This window comes from Quercus robur, chromosome 7, assembly GCF_932294415.1.
Source record: "Quercus robur chromosome 7, dhQueRobu3.1, whole genome shotgun sequence".
NCBI lineage: Eukaryota > Viridiplantae > Streptophyta > Magnoliopsida > Fagales > Fagaceae > Quercus > Quercus robur.
The window spans coordinates 23293459-23315710 of record NC_065540.1 but is presented as its reverse complement, the minus strand read 5'-3'; the positions used below and the strand labels follow the sequence as shown (position 1 = coordinate 23315710).

General features: G+C 33.5%; 2 protein-coding genes across 2 annotated transcripts in view; one reads left to right on the top strand and one right to left on the bottom strand.

Moving 5' to 3' along the window:
• Positions 1-5865, top strand: part of LOC126692826 (vinorine synthase-like) — a 62043-nt gene extending 56178 nt beyond the window's left edge. The window contains exon 2 of the mRNA XM_050388593.1: positions 5404-5865. Coding sequence (XP_050244550.1) covers positions 5404-5723 — 320 coding nt within the window. The 3' untranslated portion in view covers positions 5724-5865. The remainder of the gene's footprint in view (positions 1-5403) is intronic.
• Positions 5866-17489: 11624 nt separating this feature from the next.
• On the bottom strand, positions 17490-19862 carry LOC126691186 (uncharacterized). Its single transcript, XM_050386248.1, has 2 exons — positions 18416-19862; positions 17490-18130 (listed from the first exon to the last, which is right to left on the bottom strand). Exons 1-2 carry the CDS (start codon positions 19860-19862, stop codon positions 17490-17492), a joined length of 2088 nt encoding a protein of 695 aa, XP_050242205.1.
• Between the last annotated feature and the right edge of the window lie 2390 nt (positions 19863-22252).

Sequence of the window (22252 nt, the reverse complement as noted above, 5' to 3'; positions counted from 1 at the left end):
TTGAATAAACAAAAAAAAAACACTATTCATTAGCCTTGGACTCTTTTTATATAGTTAATAGATATGGCAGCTTACATAAATATTTTAAAAAAAAAAAAAAAAAACACAAACCGGTAATTGGAAAAAAAAAAAAAACTTTAGGCACTATAAAAATTAATGTTAAAATGTTGTGGACTTAGCATTTTTTTATTTGATCTATAAAAAACTGAGATCTCAACAATTGTGAAAATATTGTGATAATAATAAGTGTTGTAATATTTTCTCAAAAAATTTATTTTTAGTTGTGATTGGTCATAGTCTCATATTTTATTATTTTATTTTCACTTGTAAGAAATTGACACGTCAATAATTGTGAAAATATTGTGAAATTTGTTGTGTCAGTATAACAATATATATATATACCAGCTTACGTAAATATTTTAAAAAAAAAAAAAATTTAGGCACTATAGCTACCGTGCCAGTTGAATAAACCAAAAACACTACATAATAAGTGTTGTAACATTTTCTCAAAACATTTATTTTTAGTTGCGGTTGATCACAGTCTCATATTTTATTATTTTATTTTGGCTTGTAAGAAATTGACACGTCAATAATTGTGAAAATATTGTGAAATTTGTTGTGTCAGTATAACAATATATATACCAGCTTACATAAATATTTAAAAGAAAAAAAAAAAAACACAAACTGATTACTATTAAAAAAAAAAAAAAAACTTTAGGCACTTTAGCTACTGTGCCAATTGAATAAACCAAAAGCACTGCACAATAAGTGTTGTAACATTTTCTCAAAATATTTATTTTTAGTTGTGGCTGGCCACAGTCTCATATTTTATTATTTTATTTTGACTTGTAAGAAATTGACACTTCAATAATTATGAAAATATTGTGAAATTTGTTGTGTCGGTATAACAATATATATACCAGCTTACATAAATATTTAAAAGAAAAAAAAAAAAAAACAAACTGAATACTGAAAAAAAAAAAAAAAAAAAAAAAAAAAAAAAAACTTTAGGCACTGTAGCTACCGTGCTAGTTGAATAAACCAAAATCACTGCACAATAAGTGTTGTAACATTTTTTCAAAACATTTATTTTTAGTTGTGATTTGTCACAGTCTCATATTTTATTATTTTATTTCTACTTGTAAGAAATTGACACATTAATAATTGTGAAATTTGTTGTGTCAGTATAACAATATATATACCAGCTTACATAAATATTTAAAAGGAAAAAAAAACCGATTACTAAAAAAAAAATCTGTAGCTACCGTAGCTACAGTGCCACTTGGAATTGTAGTTACTATTCAAAACTTGGGAAAAAAAAAAGCAGCTCACGAAACCAAAGCACTGTAGCTACAGTGCTTTAGCGCATTCGCGCACATCAATAATTGTGAAAATATTGTGAAAATTGTTGTGTCAATATAACAATATATATACCAGCTTACATAAATATTTAAAAGGAAAAAAAAAAAAAGCACAAACCGATTACAGGAAAAAAAAAAAGAAAAAAAAACTATAACTATTGTAGCTACAGTGCCACTTGGCACTGTAGTTACTGTTCAAAACTTGGGGAAAAAAAAAATTTCGCTCATGAAACCAAAGCACTATAGCTACAGTGATTTAGTGTATTCACGCTTTTATATATATAGATTTATTTTCAGTTGTGGTTGGTCACAGTTTCATATTTTATTATTTTATTTTGACTTATAAGAAATTGATACCTCAATAATTGTGAAAATATTATGAAATTTGTTGTATCAGTATAACAATATATATAAAAGGAAAAAAAATACAAATGGAAGATTGAAAAAAGAAAAGAAAAAAATTGTAGCTACAGTGCCGCTTGTTACTGTAGCTACTGTTCAAAACTAAAAAAAAAAAAAAAAAAAAAAAAAAAAAAAAAAAGGACAAAGCAGCTAACCGAAATGGCACTGTAGATGAACAGTGCTAAAACACTAAAGCGGTAATGAAATTAACATCTCAATAATTATGAAATTTATTGTATTAGTATAACAATATATATAAAAGGAAAAAAAAAGTACAAACGGAAGACTGAAAAAAAAAAAAAAAATGTAGCTATTGTAGCTACAGCGCCTCTTGGAACTATAGCTTCTGTTCAAAACTAAAATAAAAAAAAATAATAATAAAAAAAAAAAAAAAGACAAAGTGGCTCACCAAAATGACACTATAGATGAACAATGCAAAAACGTTGAATGAACATTGCTAAAATACTGTAGCGGCATTGCGGCTTTTCACAAAACATTTATTTTCAGTTGTGGTTGGTTACAGTTTCATATTTTATTATTTTATTTTGACTGATAAGAAATTGACACTTCAATAATTGTGAAAATATTGTGAAATTTGTTGTGTCAGTATAACAGTATATATAAAAGGAAAAAAAAAAAAAAAAAAAGTTCCTCACGAAAATTTCACTGTATATGCACAGTGATTTAACACTGAATGCACAGTGTTAAATCACTGTAGCGGCATTGCCACTTTTTATATATAAGAAAAAACCAATTTTTGATTAATCCGGTCCGACCATACGGTCCAGTTCGATTTTAACAACTTGCAAATAAGTAATAACTATATATAGCAATAAATTACAAAAGGACATGTGTAATCTAATACTAATACGTGTAAGAGCGTAACTGATTTTTTTTATTTTTTATTTTATTTTATTTTATTTTTTGGTTGAGAATATTGAAGTTGGCACTCTTGTCCAAATAAAATATTTTATTACTTTATTTTTTGAGTTAATAATTAAATCTGTGCCGAACAATTTTTCCCAAACAATATTTTCGTGCATACATCTTTGCATAGAGTCAAAAGAGTGAGAAAGTAATATAGTTCAGTTCATTGAGCACAGATATTGTATTTCTTCTTCTCCATGCTGTTAATCAATTTATCTTGAGAAACGTTCGTGAGTTTGTAAGCACCATTGAATGTGAAATGGGCAAAATATGCTTTAAGAAAATTTTGTCAAACACAAAACTTGATCAGTTTTACATTATTTATTAATATTTTTGACGCATTTGGTCTGTGAATTATTTAATTATCGTACAGATTTCTTTTTATATATTAAATTTAAGTGTGTTCTTGTTTATGATTAGATCTATATTTTGTTCTTGTTTACATAATCACAAAAAAAAAAAAAAAAATTGTTTCTGAAATATATCGAACATTTTTAGAGCGTGTTATGACTATTTTAATACAAATTGTTTGGTCTAGCATATATACTTGAGAAAAAATGAATTTCGAATCTCACTTATAGTTTTGTCTATTTGTTTTCTAAGGTATATTTTCCATTTTCTAAGTCTTGTTAATGGGTCTTATTAGTTGTTTTTTTGAGTATTTGGTCAAGTTTTTTTTTATTCTTATTAAATGTTTGTCTTGAAAATGTAAGTTTTCATTCTTCATGCTCAGAGGGTTGTTCCAAGTGGTTTAACATAAGTTCTAGCTCACGTGTGAATAGAAATCAGACAGAATATTGGGTATTATTTTTAGGCTTTGGCTTTGTGAGAAGGAATTTCTTCTTGTTAAAAACTTTTATCTCTCGAGGGATTCTGATAGGCGCTGAGTTTTTTGTTCATATTTCTTTGGTGAATTCCTTAAAGTAGTGAGCGTTCCTATACTTTACTCTATATTTCTTGCGTGAATTCTTACGGGAATGAGTCTATTTATCATTGTGAATGTGTACTTATATTCCCTCTAAAAAAAATCGGGTACGTATATATTTCATATTCCATTCTATTTTTGATTGAACAAAGTGTCTCCAACTAACCAATGCATGCAATCCAAATTTATGCTCCATGTGGATGAGCAAAATATTGGATTTTATATCAGTTCCTTGAATAGTTTTAAATCGTTATTCGAAACCTTGTTTCTTGAGCAAGCCATTCCTTAAATTTTTTTTAAAGCTAATGTTTTCAATGAAATAACTGATTATTATTATTATTATTATTATTTGATTTAGACGTACGTATACTGATCATTGATAGTTGAAAACATCAAAAGACATTACAACATGTATAAACCAACCAAACATGAAACATCACTGTTACTCCCAAAAAAAAAAAAAAAAAAACATGAAACATCACCATTAATCAAATTAAGTGCCAACTTCCAACTACTGTTTACCCAAAAAAAAAAAACTTCCAACTACTAACTACTAATTGCTCCAACTAAATTTGAACTAGCAAGTTTGAGGTACCTAATTAACAACCAAGCGTTAGCAATTTGTTCGTAAAAATTATGCGCTTTGTCTCTATAAAAGGGAATAGGATCATTTTCCAAGATATCTTTGTGAAAGTAAAGCAAACATATCTAGAGGCAGTCGTTTAGTTAAAGATAAACTTTTGTCTGAAAAAAAGAAAATGATGATGGACGTTGATATCATCTCAAGAGAAATCATCAAACCATCTTCACCAGCAATTCATCATATAAAACCCTTCAAACTCTCTCTCTTGGACCAGATCACTCCTACAACCTATGCTCCACTTATCCTCTTTTACCCCAAGAACCATATTCATTCCAAGAATCCCCAAGCTCACCTAAAAAACTCACTCTCAGAAACCCTAAATAGTTTCTACCCATTTTCCGGAAGGATGAAAGACAACCTCTTTATTGATTATTACGACGAGGGCATTCCTTATAATGAGGCCCGAGTCCATTGTTGTCTGTCTGACTTTCTTCAACATCCTAAAACGGAGTCTTTAAACCACTTTCTTCCTTGTTGTCCATTTCTCAAAGAACCAAAACCAATGGAAGTTGCCCCATTAGCCGTACAAGTCAACATATTTGATTGTGGTGGAATAGCAATCGGTTTTGCCGTGTCACATAAGTTCATAGATGGAACCACCATGAGTGCTTTCCTCAACAATTGGGCAGCCACTGCAGGCGGGCCTTGTAACAAGTTAGTAAATCCTAATTTCACCGAGGCATCATCATTATCACACTTTCCTCCACAAAATATATTGCCTCATATTGCTAAGCCTTTAGTGGAAAGGCTTTGGTTCAGCGAAGGCAAGTACAAGACAAGGAGATTTGTGTTCGATGCCAAGGCCATAGCTACTCTAAGGGCAAAAGCAAGGAGTGAACGAGTGGAAAACCCAACCCGAATTGAATCACTGTCTAGTTTCATTTGTAAACACGCTAGAGCTGCTTCTAGATTAGCATCTGGTTCTCCAAGGCCATCTATACTGGCCCAAGCGATAAGCATCCGTGGAAAAGCAAAGCCACGCTTGTCGGATTCTTCTATGGGTAATATCTTTTGGTGGGCATTAGCAGCCTACGATTATAACTTAGCAGAGTCGACAGAGATCGAGATGCGTGGTTTGGTGGCAACCCTCAAAGAAGCTATGTCAAAAATTGACAGTGATGTGAGAATTCTGCAAGGTCACGAAGGTTTTATAGGCTTGATCGAGTACGCAATCCAAAAAGCTGCAACGGTAGTATTCTCCAGAGAAAACCCTGAAATTTTTGCTTTCACCAGTTGGTTAACATTTGGTTTCGACAAAGTCGATTTTGGATGGGGAAAACCCATTTGGGTTGGGCTGATGGGGGAAGTAGGCTCCGGTAGGAAACTCACTATTCTCCAAAATGCTATCTATGGCAAAGGAATTGAAGCATGGGTGACCTTAGATGAAAACGTTATGGCTATATTGGAGGACGATGCTGAATTCCTCGCCTTAGCTACTTTAAACCCAAGTGTGATAAGCCAATGAGGCTATACTTTGATAATACCCATCTCTGATCTGTACTAGTATCTATATTGTTGCGTAACTTATGTATTGATGATTGTATTCCAATCAAACTAATAAAGCTAGTGAGCTATACTAAAAGGAGGATGGTTATTAGAGTGTGTAATAGTGAGCTATACTATTATCTATGGCGTGTTTCAATAACTAAAATCAACTCACGATTTCAGTTTACGAATACACAGTGTGTACAGATTTTGCCCAGGCTAAAATAATTTGTGAGCACATTAATTGCTACATTGAATGAAAACTGTGCTAACAATTAAAATCAGTTTTATTAGTAATAGAAAATACTCTTATAAAAGTAAGATGAAACTATACTGTTGGTCCTTTAAGTTTATTATGTGTGTGTAATTGGTCTCTCAGATTTTAAGTGAGTGGAATTGATCCCTCAAGTTTTTAGAATGAGCAATATAAGTCCTATTAACTTTCGTTAGTAGTATTACTTATATGTGGTTAACGAAATAATGATCAGTCTTTTTTTTAAATGATGTGATATTTGTTTTTGTTAAAAAATTACAAAAATGAGTTTATACGTTAAAAATAAAAATTTGAACAGTTCCAATTCAAGTAATTTCAATGGAAACAAATGGCAAAAATAGCCAAATACCACGTTTTGGCAAAATTTATGGCAAACTAGCATTATTTCAGAAATATTTAGCAATCTACCACTTTTTTAATACTCGAATTCCACAAAATCAAGTTCTAAATAGTACTCGAGTTCAGTGAACTCGAGTTCCTAATGAGTCAGTCGCCAACGTGGCACTGCTGACTTAGAATTTGTGTAATTAAAAAAAATAATGTGGTACTCGATATTACTAAAATTGAGTACTTCTTTATAGTACTCGAGCTTCATACAATCAAGTACCCTTTTTTTTTTTTTTTTTTTTTCATACAGTCAAGTTCTTTTTTATCTCTCTGTCTCACGTAGAGGCACACTTTTCTTTTTTTAAATAATTTTTTATCTCTTGTAGGAACTCACTCTTGCAAGTCAAAGAAACTTGTCAAGTCAAAGAAAATGGCAAGCATTTATGGCCAAAGAAAAGAAGCATGAATTTGTTTTGCATGTCACGTGTTGTTCTTGGCTATCTTCTTTGACAATTCATGAAGAACATTTAATGCAAGCTCTTGCATTTCTTCACGCATGAAACTTCTTGAATACCATGCATCTTCCTGACATAGGCATGCAAGCCATTTAATGGTTTGTTGCTAATGTCAAGCCACTAAGTTTGACTATTTAAGCCATTCCAACATAAGCAAAAAGTAGAAAAGGGAAGAAAAAAAAAATAAAAACCCAAGTACTCGACTGCAATAAGCTTGAGTACTATATATAAAGAGATACTCGATTTTAGTAATATCGAGTGTCATATTATTTTTTTTTTAATTACACAAATTTCAAGTCAACAATACCACGCTGGCGACTCACTAGGAACTTGAGTTCACTGAACTCGAGTACTATTTAAAACTTGATTTTGTGGAACTCGAGTACTAAAAAAGTGGTAGATTGCTAAATATTTCTGAAACAGTGCTAATTTGTCACAAGTTTTGCCAAAACATGGTATTTGGCGATTTTCACCGGAAACAAATAGGAAATTGGTTTGGGTCCTTTAGGAGGTGACTTACGAGGACACGAAAGAAGAGTTTGGAAGTAGAGGAGGCGGAATTGAGGGCATTGAGTTGTAGAATTTACTAAGACAAGTGGGATCGTAAAAGGCTCCTACAAAAAAATATACAATTACCCTCCCAAAAAATAATCATCAGACCCAGAATCAAAATTAATTAACTGTACATGGAATCCCATCCAGAAATGTCCTCTAATTTCATAACTGGAGCATTGCTTTTACTTAGATATTTGTTGATTAGAAAAAAGAAGAAGAAGAAAAGTCTTATCACATTGCCAATGCCATGGTAAAGTAAATAAATAAAGAAAAGAAAAAGGGAAACCTGGTTGAATTGAACAACATCGAAATTGAAGCGAAATCGATCCCCTATATCACAACGAATATCAAGAGGAGCAACAAGAATGGTGGGGCTAGCAGGAATGAGAATGTCTATGTTGTTAAACTCATCCACCACTACCAACCTTTGAGTCCCTTTGGCAAACTTCAGCCTAAACTCACTTGTTAAACTGAACCCTTTACCACATACAGAGTAGACCTTGTAGCATAAATTGGTGTGGTTTATGGGTAACACTGTGGACGCTAGTGTTGTTGGTTTCTCACCTTCCATTGCTTCTTTTAACCAATTGCATTTGCCGTGGTTACATTTTTTTTTTTTACGTGTAAAATCATTTTCGTAATTAAAAAAAGAAAAAAAGAAAAAGAAAAGCCACATCATTTAAAAAAAATGACAAGTCATTATTCTGTTAGCCACGTAAGCAATACTACTAATGAAAGTTAATAGAATGACTTATATTTCTCATTCTGAAAACTCGAGGGATCAAATGTGCTCACTTGAAATCTGAGGGACCAATTGCGCACACATGGTAAACTTGAGGGACCAACAGTATAGTTTTTCCTAAAAGTAAGTATTGTTAGTTATTGTAAGGGTAAATTTGTAATTGGCATATCCAAAGACAAAATGCATCTTTTACTTGTAATTGATTTTTTGGTTCTAATATGTTCAAGAAGATCATTTTAATTTAGTGTCCAAAAAGTAGCATTATTGAAGCCATGAAGAATACTCAAGAAACAGTACAAAAAAAAACTAGAACTACAGATCTCAACACCTAGCTTAATACCTATCGATCTATAGAGATTTAATGAACCTCAATACCTAACTCGACACCTCTCAATCTATCTTGCTATGAGGATTTTGAATTTGTAGATCTATTTTCAACCCATGATGACATGGCTTTCCTAAGGTTTCGTGCACTAGGGTTCTAGAGCATATAAAGCTATATTTCACAGCCATCATCAGATACGCAGAGACATATAGAGAGTTTACAGAGATACATGTTTTATTGGAGCTACTGCAACTTTTTGTGCACCTTAGGGTTTTGTACCAAGCTCCTTCCTAATCTACAAGTGTGGATTGAAGAACTCTGTCATACAACAACAATCAAGTTGTTGTGCTATTAATTAGTCACATACTAGGATTTGTGCAAAGGAGAAGTCTCTACAAAAACAAATCCAATTGGGTATTGGAGCTGATACTAGTATAGGTCAGTAGGTTCAACTGTAGGTTAGTATTTTGTGATAGTCTAGTTGGGATAAAATTCCTTATACTTTTAACCACTTGTTTCTTGATTAGTAGACTTTTCGGGAGTAGTGACCTAAAATTCACTCAGTGGGATTTTTGTTTGCAAATATTTTCTTCAATGTGATCAAATTGCCATGTGAAATTTATTTTAAGTTGCACTCTATTTAGTTTGGTGATTTGATTGTGCATGTGATTCACATGTAATTTGATTAATTAATTAATTTGGGTAATTGAATTAATTAATCATAATCAATTTATAACCCAAAAGTTATATGTTTCATTGTAAAATTGGAATAATACCTCTCTCTCTCTCTCTCTCTCTCTCTCTCTCTCTCTCTCTCTCTCTCTATATATATATATATATATATATATATATGGGTAAACTACATAAATGGTCCCTATAATTTACACCAGATTTCAATTTAGTCCCTAACCTTTTAATTATGTCAAGTTGGTCCCTAATCTTTTAATGTCGTGTTAATTTAATCCCCGCCGTTATCTATTAGATGGAAAAGTCTGATGTGTCTAACGGCTTAAATAAAAAATTAAAAAAAAAAAAAAATTGTCCACATCAACTACCACCTGGACTAACATGTCAGCATTTGTAATTTTATTTTATGAAAAGTCAGCATAATTTTAAATTAGAAAAAAAAGAAAAACAATAAGTGAATCCCTAACTCACGTCTATCAACAACAAAAAAATCCCTTTACTAAATAAACAACAAAAATCCCTAACTCATAGTCATGATTGCTTCACATTTGGTCCTCTAGAGAGAAAGGTGAAGCACTACGGTGGCCAGAAATTATACCGAAGGTGATGACTGATGTTGCTTCACTACTATACCACATCTATCAACTACCACCTGGACTAACTATACCACATCAACAACAAAAAAATCCCTTTACTACCAGAAGCTAATAGTTTAATTTATGTTCCATTAAGAGAGTATCGTGTGTGCTTTCTTCAGACTTCCACGACATCTTTGTACTATATTGGAATGTGTAAAATTTTCTGCCTCTCAAAATCTATTTACGAATCCTGTTGTTTTTCATTTATGAAAAAAACTTTGAAAATCATGTAAAAGAAAACATATAGCTAGCCATTAACACCCGGACTGAATTTAATATCAAAATAATGAGCTGTGAACACTATATGTTAGAAGGTATACAGCTTTGAGAACATATAATAGTGATTGAGTGCGGAATAGAAACCACATATGATCAGCATAACCTGTTAGTGACGTTTATAGTGACGTCACTGGTTCATTAACTATAAATCTCACTAGTATATTCATTAACTATACAACCTATATCTTTCTAACTAGAAACATAACGAGGCTAGCTAGTTGTTGTCAAAATGTGACCTGTTCATTATGCGTGGCTTTAAATCTCACTAGTATAATACTCATTAACTTTACAACCTAATCTTTCTAGCTACAAACAATTCAAGTCTGGTAGTTGTCAAAATGTGACCTGTTCATGTATGTGGCTTTAACAAGAGGTGTTGCACCGGTTTGAATCGTTTCCACAGCAAATCACCTAACTGACTAGTGACTATTTGGATTTGTATTCCCACAAAGTTGTAGCTCGTTTTGGAATCCTATGAGATATATATATATATATATATATATTTTAAGTCAAAACATAAATAGAATTCAAATTAATTTTTAATTGTTGTCTAATTTTCTGCCACCTATTTGAAATTTTGAATTTATTTTCTTAATTTTAGTGTCTAGTGATCCTTTCATAATTTGCAATTGAAAACCAAGATGACCACCTTACTCACTTTACTGCCGGCTTAAGGCATTATGGGGCTTAAGCGACTACTTTAAGTGGGATTTATTCTTATATTTTGAATATTAATAAAAGATTTATTTAATTTTTGGTTTTTTTAATTAAAACCTATTTTTTTAGATGTAAAATTACGTTAAAACTAATCGATTGTATTACTCAATGACTATACAACTAAAATAAATACTATTTATTGAGTGAAGCAACCAAATACTAAAAGGTTATGATTCAATTTTTTTAAAAAAAATTTATATATTTGATCTCTAAATAAAATTTGAGTATAAATTTATTTACTAGTGGGAGATTAATGAGTTCTTTCAACATTTGTCTATAAGAGATTAATGAGTTCTACACTCTAAAACTGAGAAAAACAAATAGTCATTGCCATATTCAATGAAAAGATTTTTCATTAACTAATTTTTCTTTGATAAAAAAACTATTTTTTATTTATTAGTGAATATTTGGGGCTTAATTAATACTTCCATTGATACATGAATATCTATATTGGTAAAATTTTGGGGGCCGTTGTCATTGGGCGCCTTAAGTGGTTTCCTATTTGCTTCACCCATTGAGCTGACACTGACTCACTTAAATAAAATACATCCTCACTGTTGTATAATTTTTCCACTTTCCATGTATGATAACTAGTTACAAACCTTCTGTCAAAAAAAGAAAAAAAAAAAAAAACTAGCTACAAAACCAGTTTAGAATGTGTTAGGTTCTAAAGATTTAGGATTAAATGTTTAGAGTCTCAATTTGTATATGTTGGCAAATCTAGAACAAAAACATGTCTAGGCCTAGGATAGGTGTTAGACATTGCTCAAAGTGTTTCAAGTCAAGACTCAAGAATATTCAAGTTGCAGGAAAAAGAATTGAAATTCTGTGAAGCTCGACCGATTGAAGAATAAGGCTCAACCGATTGAATATCGCAGAAAAATAATTTTTGCAGAATTTTAAATCAAGCCCCAAGCCCACGAAAACGTTTAGGATTTCAGTCTAACACTCTTAAGTATAAAAGGAAAACTCTAACTATGTTTTGAAGACTCTTGGAAGACTTGTGAGTTACTCCTATGAGATTTAAGAGGTTTTATACCTTCTAACTTTACAAGTGTCTACCGGAATAAGATTTACAATCAAGTGCCGGTGGAATCTAATTGCTGTAAGATCAACAAGCTGTGATCTGAAACCTTTGAGTGTGATCTCAAAGTCACAAACATGAGAGTTTGTGTTCTGCAAATCCAAGAGAGAAGGAGTCCGTGAGTTCGGAGCTTGCACGTGGTCATGTCAGTAAGTTACTACTGGAGGTAGCAATAGATTTAGGGTAAATCTTTTATAAAAACTTCAATTCTCTTATAGTGGATTTATTTTACCTTGAAGATAGCTAAGTCAAATCTTCTCTAGGTTTTTACCTTGAGATGGTTCGTTTTATTGGTTTTCTTAGGTGATCATATCGGTGTGTTCTTTATTTTTTCACTGTTGTGCATGATATGATCTCTCTTTATTTAACCTAGGTCTCATAATTAACTTAAGTAATTACCTGGCTAATATATTAGATTAAATAATCTGCTTTAAGGGGTCTAAATAAACAAACAGAATGTACCTACGACAAGCCAACTTTCGACGTTTTTCATGGTTAATTTCATAATTTCATAATTTTTACATGGTATATTTTGAGTAATTTAATGTCATTTTTAAATGAGAATACAACTAACATAATTTTTTATATTAGCCCAATCACTACTACTTGCCATCTTAGTACTTATTCTTATATATTTAGCACTCTCCTTTTTTATCAACTGGTTTTTTTTCCCTAAATATACTTATTCTTATATACTACTTGCCAAATCAACTCATCAATGGAATAAACAAATCAATTGAATTTCTTTTTCCTTAGTCTTTATTTATTTGGAGTGGAAGATTTTAGATTTCAAAGATGAACTCGAGGATGAGTTTGTTTCAAGTGAAGGGGTCTGATGTAGGACATAATTTACTATTTAATTTTTGTAAATTATTAATTTTGGTATTTTTATGAAAAAAAAAACATTATTTTAGGTTTATGGCATTTATTTCCTTTTTTTAGGTGATTTTAATGCTTTTTAGGTCAAATTTGGTTCCTAATATGGTTAGCTATTAATTAGGAGTTATTGTAGAATATATTTTCTTATTTTTCAAGTTTTGCAGAGCCCTTAAATAGGCCTCTATGTCTGCACAAGTTTTTTTTAACAATTATTCAATCAATAGATTTCAATCTTTTTGTCTTTCTATTTTCTTGTGGATTCCAGACCCTTTTTCCTTGTGGATTCAAGGACCCTTGTGAATTCAAGGAACTCTCGTGGATTCAAGGAACTCTCGTGGATTCGAGATTATTTTCAGAAGCAAACATGTTTTGTTTCTTGTTTTCTAGAAGTAGATGTGTTCTGCTTTTTGACGCTTTTGCATCCCGCATCAAAGTCATAGGAGCCTAATCCCTGTTGTTATTGCAAAACTAAAACCTTCAAGTTGATCTTTAGAATTGGTTAGTTGGATTGATTGTGATTATGGATGCAATTCGTGAAAAATATTCATAATAGAGAAATTTATATTAGATCTGAAGCAAATTTTGGGGTCACATCAATAAGTTTATGTATTGAGTAGAGTATTGAGCCAAGGTTTATCTCATACTGTAAATCTTTGATTCTATTAATAAGTTAATGTTATCTTCATTGGAGGAAAGGATACCCTTGTAATGGTTTTTTCTTTGGAATGTTCTCCATTGGTTTTCTTTGGCAACTTGCTAATTTTGTTGATTGACTTGATAATTGACATAACTAAATTATTTGGTTATTAATTTTTAATCTGCAACACAATTGTATTGGGGTGAAAACTAGTTTTTTCATCAGTTCGTTTATTATAAACTCATAAATTTATGTGTTTAATTCATCCATTAATTTTGTTGTGGTTCCCCTAAAAAAAAAAAAAAATATATATATATATATATATATATGTATATATATAAAGAACTTTATTTTGGTTAGTGTTGGAATAAATTTATTTAATTAGTATTTTAATATAAAAAGTCACACTAAAATTTGTTGCCTCCTTAAACTATATTGAGCTAATTGTGTGTAGTTAGACATCCATTTATTATATTGTTAAAATCTATCAATTACATTCATTGTCACTCATATGTATATCTTTTGTAGTAAATTGGTGGTAATTTTTCTATTTTCATCTATTAATAATACTCATCTTTTTTAAAGAAAAGGATTCTCAAAAAAAAAGAAAAAAAAAATCAAAGAATAAATAGAGATAGATTCTAGTGTATTTTTTAATAAACATTAGATTTATATAGAGTTTTAATAAACTGTTTTATAAATAAATAAAAAAGAAAAGATGATTAATTTTATTGACAATTTTTTCAATTTTCTATAAAATATTTTTTAGGATTATTAATATATGCGGTAAGAATATAATACATTCATCAGACTCATTTACATAAAAGAAGAATTAGAATACGTGTAAGACATAGATTCTAATACTTTATCTAAGGTTTTCTCGTACTAGGGACATTCCCTAGTATTTATTAACCATACAACCTATATTTCTAATTAGAAACATAACGAGGCTAGCTATGGTAGTTTTATCAAAATGAGACCAGTTCCTGTGTGGCTATAAATCTCACTAGTATATTCATTAACTATACAACCTATATCTTTCTAACTAGAAACATAACGAGGCTAGCTGGTTGTTGTCAAAATGTGACCTGTTCATTATACGGCTTTAAATCTCACTAGTATAATATTCATTAACTTTACAACCTATCTTTCTAGCTACAAACAATTCAAGGGTCTGGTAGTTGTCAAAATGTGACCTGTTCATGTATGCCGCATGTGGCTTTAACAAGAGGTAGGTGTTGCACCGGTTTGAATCGTTTCCACAGCAAATCACCTAACTGACTAGTGACTATTTGGATTTGTATTCCCACAAAATTGTAGCTCGTTTTGGAATCCTATGATATATATATATATATATATATATATATATATATATATATATTTATTTAAAGTCAAAACATAATTAGAATTCAAATTAATTTTTAATTGTTGTCTAATATTCTGCCACCTATTCGAAATTTCAAATTTAATTTCTGAATTTTAGTGTTTAGTGATCCATTCATAATCTGCAGTTGAAAACCAAGATGACCACCTTACTCACTTTAGTGCCGGCTTAAGACATTGTGGGGCTTAAGCGACTACTTTGAGCGGGGTCTATTCTTATATTTTGAATATTAATAAAAGATTTATTTAATTTTTGGTTTTTCTAATTAAAATCTATTTTTTTAGATGTAAAATTACGAATTAAAACTAATCGATTGTATTACTCAATGACTACACAACTTAAATAAACATTATTTGTTGAGTGAAGCAACCAAATACTAAAAATACTATGATTCAAATTATTATTTTTTTTTAAATTGTATATTTGATCTTTCTAAATAAAATTTGTGTATAAATTTATTTACTAGTGGGAGATTAACGAGTTCTTTCAGCATTTGTGTGTGAGAGATTAATGAGTTCTACACTCCCTAAGAAAAACAAATAGTCATTGTCACATTCAATGAAAAGATTTTTCTTTAACTAATTTTTCTTTGATAAAAAACCATTTTTTATTTACTAGTAATATTTGGGGCTTAATTAATTAATACTTCCATTGATACATGAATATCTATATTGGTAAAAATTTAGGGGCCTTAAGTGGTTTCCTATTTGCTTCACCCATTGAGTCGACACTGACTCACTTAGATAAAACCACCACATCCTCACTATTGTATAATGTTTCCACTTTCCATGCATGGTAACTAGTTACAAACCTTCTATCAAAAAATATTAAAAAAAAAAAAAAAAAAAAAAAAAAAAAAAAAAATGGTTACAAACAAGTTTAGAATGTGCTCACGACAAGCCAACTTTTGGCGTATTTCACAGTTTTTTTTTTTTTTTTTTTTTTTTGAGGAAACACGTAAAATACTTTTATTCAGATAAGCCTAATAAATCGGCTTGAAGTACATCATGAAAATGTGAAGGAATATCCTCCATCCAAACTAACAAATCTGGAATGCCAGCAGCATTTCTAGCCAGATTATGAGCTAAAACGTTACAATCCCTCTTAACATGAGAGTAATGTAATTCTTCAAAATGTTGAGATAACTGTTTGGCCTCCTCAATGAGCAATCCCATTGGTGTTAGCAGCCTTTATTCCTCCATTAACCCTTTGATAACAGACAAAGAGTCACCCTCTAGTACTGCCCGTTTCACCCCCACTTCCAAAGCAAAAAACAGAGCCCATGCCGCAACTGTTGCCTCAATATCCTCACTGCCTAACTCCTGGTGTACCGGTTTTAAGCATGAAGCAATCACAGATCCTTGGTGATCTCTTATATTGACTCCAATGCTAGACTTTTTTTCATGTGTGAAGACAGCACCATCAAAATTAATTTTGAAAAGCTCCGAAGGTGGTGGCCTCCAATGAAGTCTGGTACTGCGGTTCTGCTGCACTGGAGTAGCCACAGGTAGTTGCCGAGCATGGTATTCAGCTAACCAAGACTTCGAGATATGAGGAATTTGGTGAAGTGAGTCCGCAGGTTGGTTGAGACGAACCCGATTCCGCTGGTTCCAGATTGTCCAAGCCGTTACAGCAAAGACCTCTATTTGATGGTTGTTTGCAATTAACCATGACAGCAGCTCTTTGAAAGACACGAACTGAACAGAAAACCGGAAATTCCATAGCTCCATATCCGACCACACCGTATCTAGTTCTGGGTAGGACCATAGGGCGTGCAGTGAGTCTTCAGTATGGCCGTGGCATCTGACACATAGGGAATCCGTTGAGATGATTCGACAGAATAGTGCATTCTTCGTAGGCATAGCTTCACGGCATGCACGCCATAGCAGTGTTTTCACCTTGGGAGGAACTCGCAGTGACCAGATTCCATTCCACAACTTCTTCTCGTCATTTGTGGATACTTGTGGTTCAGCAGACAACTCATCTTCCATTTTTAAAAATTTGTATCCGGTCTTGCAATTATATTGACCATTGCTTGAGTGAGGCCAATATAGAATATCCTCTGAAGCTTCACTGCTTAAAGGAATGGTCTTGATTAGCTCTGCTTCCTCTGTATTGACCAATCCGAATAGCATCTCATCATTCCACATCCTCCTACTTGGGTCGATAAGGATATCCACTTTAGAATTCTCAAAATCTGTCAAGGGAAAAGATAGTACTTGTGGAGGATGTTTTCTTGGCAGCCAATGATCTTGCCAAATTTTGATTTTTTTTCCATCACCAACTCTCCATCTAGCTCCCCTTTGAATAACATCCCTCCCTATAAGTATACTCCTCCAAGCATAAGATCCCATCCTTGACTCCTTGGCCTCCATAATGGTTGAATTCGGAAAAAACCGCACCTTGAACACTTTGTAGAAAAGGGAGTTATGATTATGCAAAAGCCTCCAAGCTTGCTTTGCTAGTAAGGAGTCATTGAATTTTGCTAAGTCTCTAAAGTCCATGCCACCCACTCCTTTGGCTTTAGTCAACTCATCCCACTTGACCCAATGTATCTTCCTATGATCTCCTCGTTGTCCCCACCAAACTTTTTTTAATCATGGTCTCAATCTCATTGCATAGACCTATTGGAATTTTGAAACATCCCATGGTGTATGTGGGGATGGCTTGGATAACTGATTTTATCAATACCTCCCTACCGGCCTATGAAAGTAATTTCCCTTCCCATCCTTGAAGTTTTCTCCACACACGCTCCTTAATGTAATTGAAACTTGCTTTTTTCCTTTTCCCCACAAAAGATGGTAGACCCAAGTATTTCTCATATTGCATAATTTCTGGTACACCCCACGCCTCTTTAATTTGCTCCTTTAAAGCTCCGTTAGTTGCTTTGCTGAAGAACAGTGCTGTCTTGCTTCTATTTATTTTTTGGCCGGAAGCAACTTCATAGGCATTTAACATCTCCAATACTTTGCCACATTCCTCCATTGTTGCCCTACAAAAAAGGAGACTATCATCTGCAAAAAGCAAATGTGTTAGTTTTGGGCCTCTTCTACAAAGGGAGAAACCATGGATATCCCCATTCCTTTCTGCTTTTTTGAGCAACCCATTCAACCCTTCAGTGCATAGCAAAAAAAGGAAAGGGGAAATGGGGTCGCCTTGCCTAATACCCCTTGTAGGGTGAATCATTCCACAAGGTTCTCCATTCACCAACACCGAGTATGTAACAGTTTTAACACACAACATAATCAGATTTATCCATCCTTCATTGAAACCCATCCTCCTCATTATACCTTCCAAAAAAGGCCATTCCACCCTATCATAGGCCTTACTCATATCAAGTTTAACTGCCATATAACCATGCAATCCAGAATTATATCGTTGTAAACAATGTAATGTCTCAAATGCCACCATTATATTATCAGAGATAAGTCTATCTTTGGTAAAGGCAGATTGGTGTTCTGTGATAATTGAAGGTAAAAAAATTTTTAAACGGTTGGCTAAAATTTTAGAAAAAATTTTATACAACACGTTACACAAGCTAATAGGGCGAAATTGTTGGGCATATTTAGGGGAGTGTGTTTTGGGTATCAGTGTGATAAAAGTATGGTTATTAGATTGGGGCAAAGTACCTGAGTTTAGCCACATGAGGATGGAGGCGGTAACATCATGATTAACTGTTCCCCAAAAGTGTTGGTAGAAAAGAGGTGACATTCCATCTGGACCAGGGGCTTTGAGGGGAGCCATTTGATTCAAAGCCACTTCTACTTCATGTACTTCAAATTTTTTGCATAATAGGGCATTCATCTCATCAGTAATCACCCTAGGTACACACTCCCACACCTGTGAAGAATCCAAATGACCCGTGGAGTTGAATAGTGAATGGTAGTAGCTTACAAGAATTTCTGTAAAGTCTTCCGGGTTGGTCTTCCATGAACCTTCTTCATCTCTCATACCTTCAATCAAATTTTTCCAATATCTTTTCGTAGCACAATTATGAAAGTACCTCGAATTTTTATCCCCTTGTCTTGCCCATAAAATTCTTGATCTTTGTGCCCACATTGTAGCCTCCTTATCACGCCACTCTTCAATTTCTTTTTTTAGTTCTCTAACCCTAGTATTGTCACCCCTAAGAATGGCCTCCTTCTCGGCCTTGGGTAGAAGTTTTTTCAATTTTTCCAACTCCCTTCTTACATTCCCAAACACATTCTTCTCCCACCAGCTCAAATCCCTACCACACTTTTCAACTCTACCTATAATCCCTTCCAAAGATTCATGATCACACCTATTCCACACGGCTTCAACAATATCAGAACACCCCGGATTTGACAACCACATTTCTTCAAACCGAAATACTTTCTTCCTTTTAGGAGGATCCAGTCCCGAAAACACAATAAGGATTGGGTTGTGATCCGAAGAATCACACCTTAAATTGTGAACCCTCGTACCAGGAAATTTTAAAAACCAATTATTAGTGGCCAAACCCCGATCTAGTCTCTCCCATATTGAGTTACCATTGTCAAAATGTCTAGCCCATGTGAATTTAGATCCTACATAACCCAAATCCATAAACCCACATTCGTCTAACACTTCTCTAAACAATTGCATTTGATTATGGGGTCTTAAAGCTCCTCCCACCTTTTCATCTTGTCTAATTATCTCATTAAAATCCCCAAAGCATAACCAAGGTACTTCAGATTGAGAATTGAGATACCTGAGCTTCTCCCATGCTTCTGATCTTCTTGCTGTTTCAGGCTCACCATGGAATCCGGTTAGCCTCCATTCATTTTCTGAACCCCTATCTACGATAGCATCAATATAATACTTGCACGACCCCACTACTGACAGATTTATTGAAGACTTCCAAAACAATGCCAAGCCACCACCTCTACCTTCCCGTGGAACCACCCATCTATGATCATAATCCATGCTTCTTTGTATAATCTCCAGCCTTGCATCATCTGTAAGTGTCTCAGCCACAAACACTACAGAGGGATCTTTTGCCCGTGTGAACTCCACAAGCTCTCTCCCTGTACGTAGGTTCCCAAGCCCACGACAGTTCCAGGCTAGGCAACTCATTGCTCCTGGTGGGGCTGAACATCAGCCTCCGCCAATATACTAGATGCCTCCTCACCATTCTGAGAAGTCTGAAGGTGTTTTGAAAACAACTCCACATGGTCATCGGAAATCACATATTCTCTCTTCTTTCCTGTAATTTTTTCTGCTGGTTTACTCGGACCTTTGGTGGCTAGCCTATCTTTGCGTGTCCAAACAGGGAGGACACGTTTTGGTTGGTTCGAAACCCTAGTGGGCATAACCCTAGCAGGCTCACATACGTTTTTGCTGTTTTTCCTTTCGAATGAATTCACATAATTAATTACCACATTCGGCTATTTTTCCTTTCCTGGCACCTTACCCTCATCATATCCCATTGATTGCGCCATATCTAAATTAATTGCTCCCACTTCCGAATATATTTCCTTTCCTGGCATGTCACCCACGTAATATATCATCGATTGCACCGTTGCAGCATTTGTTGACTTCTCTACATTGTTGGACTCTTCAGGTAAGTCATTAAACACAGAATTACATGCAGGCGTGATAGGTGGAATCGTGGCATTTATGGGGTTTGAAACACTGTGGTCGTTGCATGGTAAGTGTGAATTAATGTCTTCTTTGTAACGGTCAGCCTGTGGAGGAACCTCCATCCTGGTGATCGATTCTGGGTGGTGGGGCTGCGTTGGCCTGTCTTTCTCCCTCTGGCCGCCAGCTTTACCATGATTGGTCTTCTTCATGTTCGAGTAGTAACCTGGTACCGAGACAGTGTGTCTTGTTGAAGCCACAAATGGCTGTGCTCGTAGACTAGGACCGAATTCCCTTTGTTCACTCTTAAGGGTCCCTTCACTTTCAATCCAAAGCTCACAATCCCGGTCGTCATGTGTGAGGCAACCACACCAATAGCATAGATTGGGTAATCTTTCATACTTAAAAGAAATCCACACTTGCTTCTCATCATTCAAGGACACAAGACGACCACGACATAGTGGTAGATTTATGTCCACGGCCACTTTTACCCGTATAAAATTACCCCCATCGTAGAGCTTCAGCTCCTTTTGGCTAATCACCTCTCCCACAACTCCACAAATTTTTTTGCTGCCGCAATGGTCATGAATTTTATTAGTAATCCATGGACTTGCACCCAGAAGTTGGTCCTTTCGAAACTGATATCCTCCAATGGTAAATCATGATCATAACGTTGCATGACCACCAAATGCTTATCGAAGCTCCATGGTTCACTATTAAGGATTCTATCGACCTCCTCTTTAGTGTCGAATGAAAACAACATCTCATGGTCTCCAATCTTTTGGATTTTGAAACCTTTCTTTGCACGCCACAAGGGGGCGAAAGTCCTTGCTATTGAGTCGACATTGATAGCTCTCCTCGTCGTGAATCTCGCTGCTATGGAGAATTGTTTGACACTCTCATCAGTCGTGAGATGGCAGCCCGGCCCTTCCCTCTCTGTTAGGGACAGACGCGTCCAAGATTTTGCCAAATCCTCCATGAACACTCTCACAAAAGTTTCCCAAACCCCTCGAAAAAACACCCAACAAGCCTTGTAGTACACTTGGTACTCCAAGGAACCTTTCAACACCTTCACAGGAAGGGACAACCTATTCTACAGTGCAAGAAAGTTAGAGCTTAGACCCTACACTCTCAAGCAGCAGAGAAACAAATTTTAAGTTTGGACAATATAGCATCTTTCATGGTAGTTGGCGTAAATTGTACTGATTATCAGCTACTTTTTGCTTTTGAAAGCATTTGAGTGGTGCAGGAAGTTTGCAAATCATCAGTTAGTAATGGTAAGAAGCATTGCAAATGAGATCACTAAAAATATATATAAAAAATTAATTAGCCACTAACATTATGGAGTAGTGGTCTATAATTTCATAATTGTTACGTGGTATAATGTGAGTAATTTAATGTCATTTTTAAATGAGATCACAACTGACATAATTTTTTATTTTAGCCCAATCACTACTACTTGCCATCTTAGTACTTATTCTTATATATTTAGCTCTCTCCTTTTTTATCAACTAAATTTCTTTTTCCTGAATCTACTTATTCTTATATACTACTTGCCTAATCAACTCATCAATGGAATAAACAAATCAATTGAATTTCTTTTTCCTTAGTCTTCATGTAATTCAAAAAATCAATTACATGAAGACTAAGGAAAAAGAAATTTAAATTGATTTGTTTATTCCATTGATGAGTTGCAAGTATGGACATAATTTAGTATTTAATTTTTTTAATTTATTAATTTTGGTATTTTATGTAAAAAAAAAACGTTATTTTAGGTTTAGGGCATTTATTTCCTTATTTTTAGGTGCTTTTAATGCTTGTTAAGTCAAATTTGGTTCCTGTTATGGTTAAATATTAATTAGGAGTTATTTTAGAATATATTTTTA

Excerpts from the sequence above, each read along its gene's own strand:
- LOC126691186 (XM_050386248.1), bottom strand. The coding sequence starts at position 19,862 with ATGAGTTGCCTAGCCTGGAACTGTCGTGGGCTTGGGAACCTACGTACA. Across the intron at positions 18,131-18,415 it reads CCTCATGTGGCTAAACTCAG|TTAAACTTGATATGAGTAAG; the intron begins GTACTTTGCCCC and ends GTTATATGGCAG.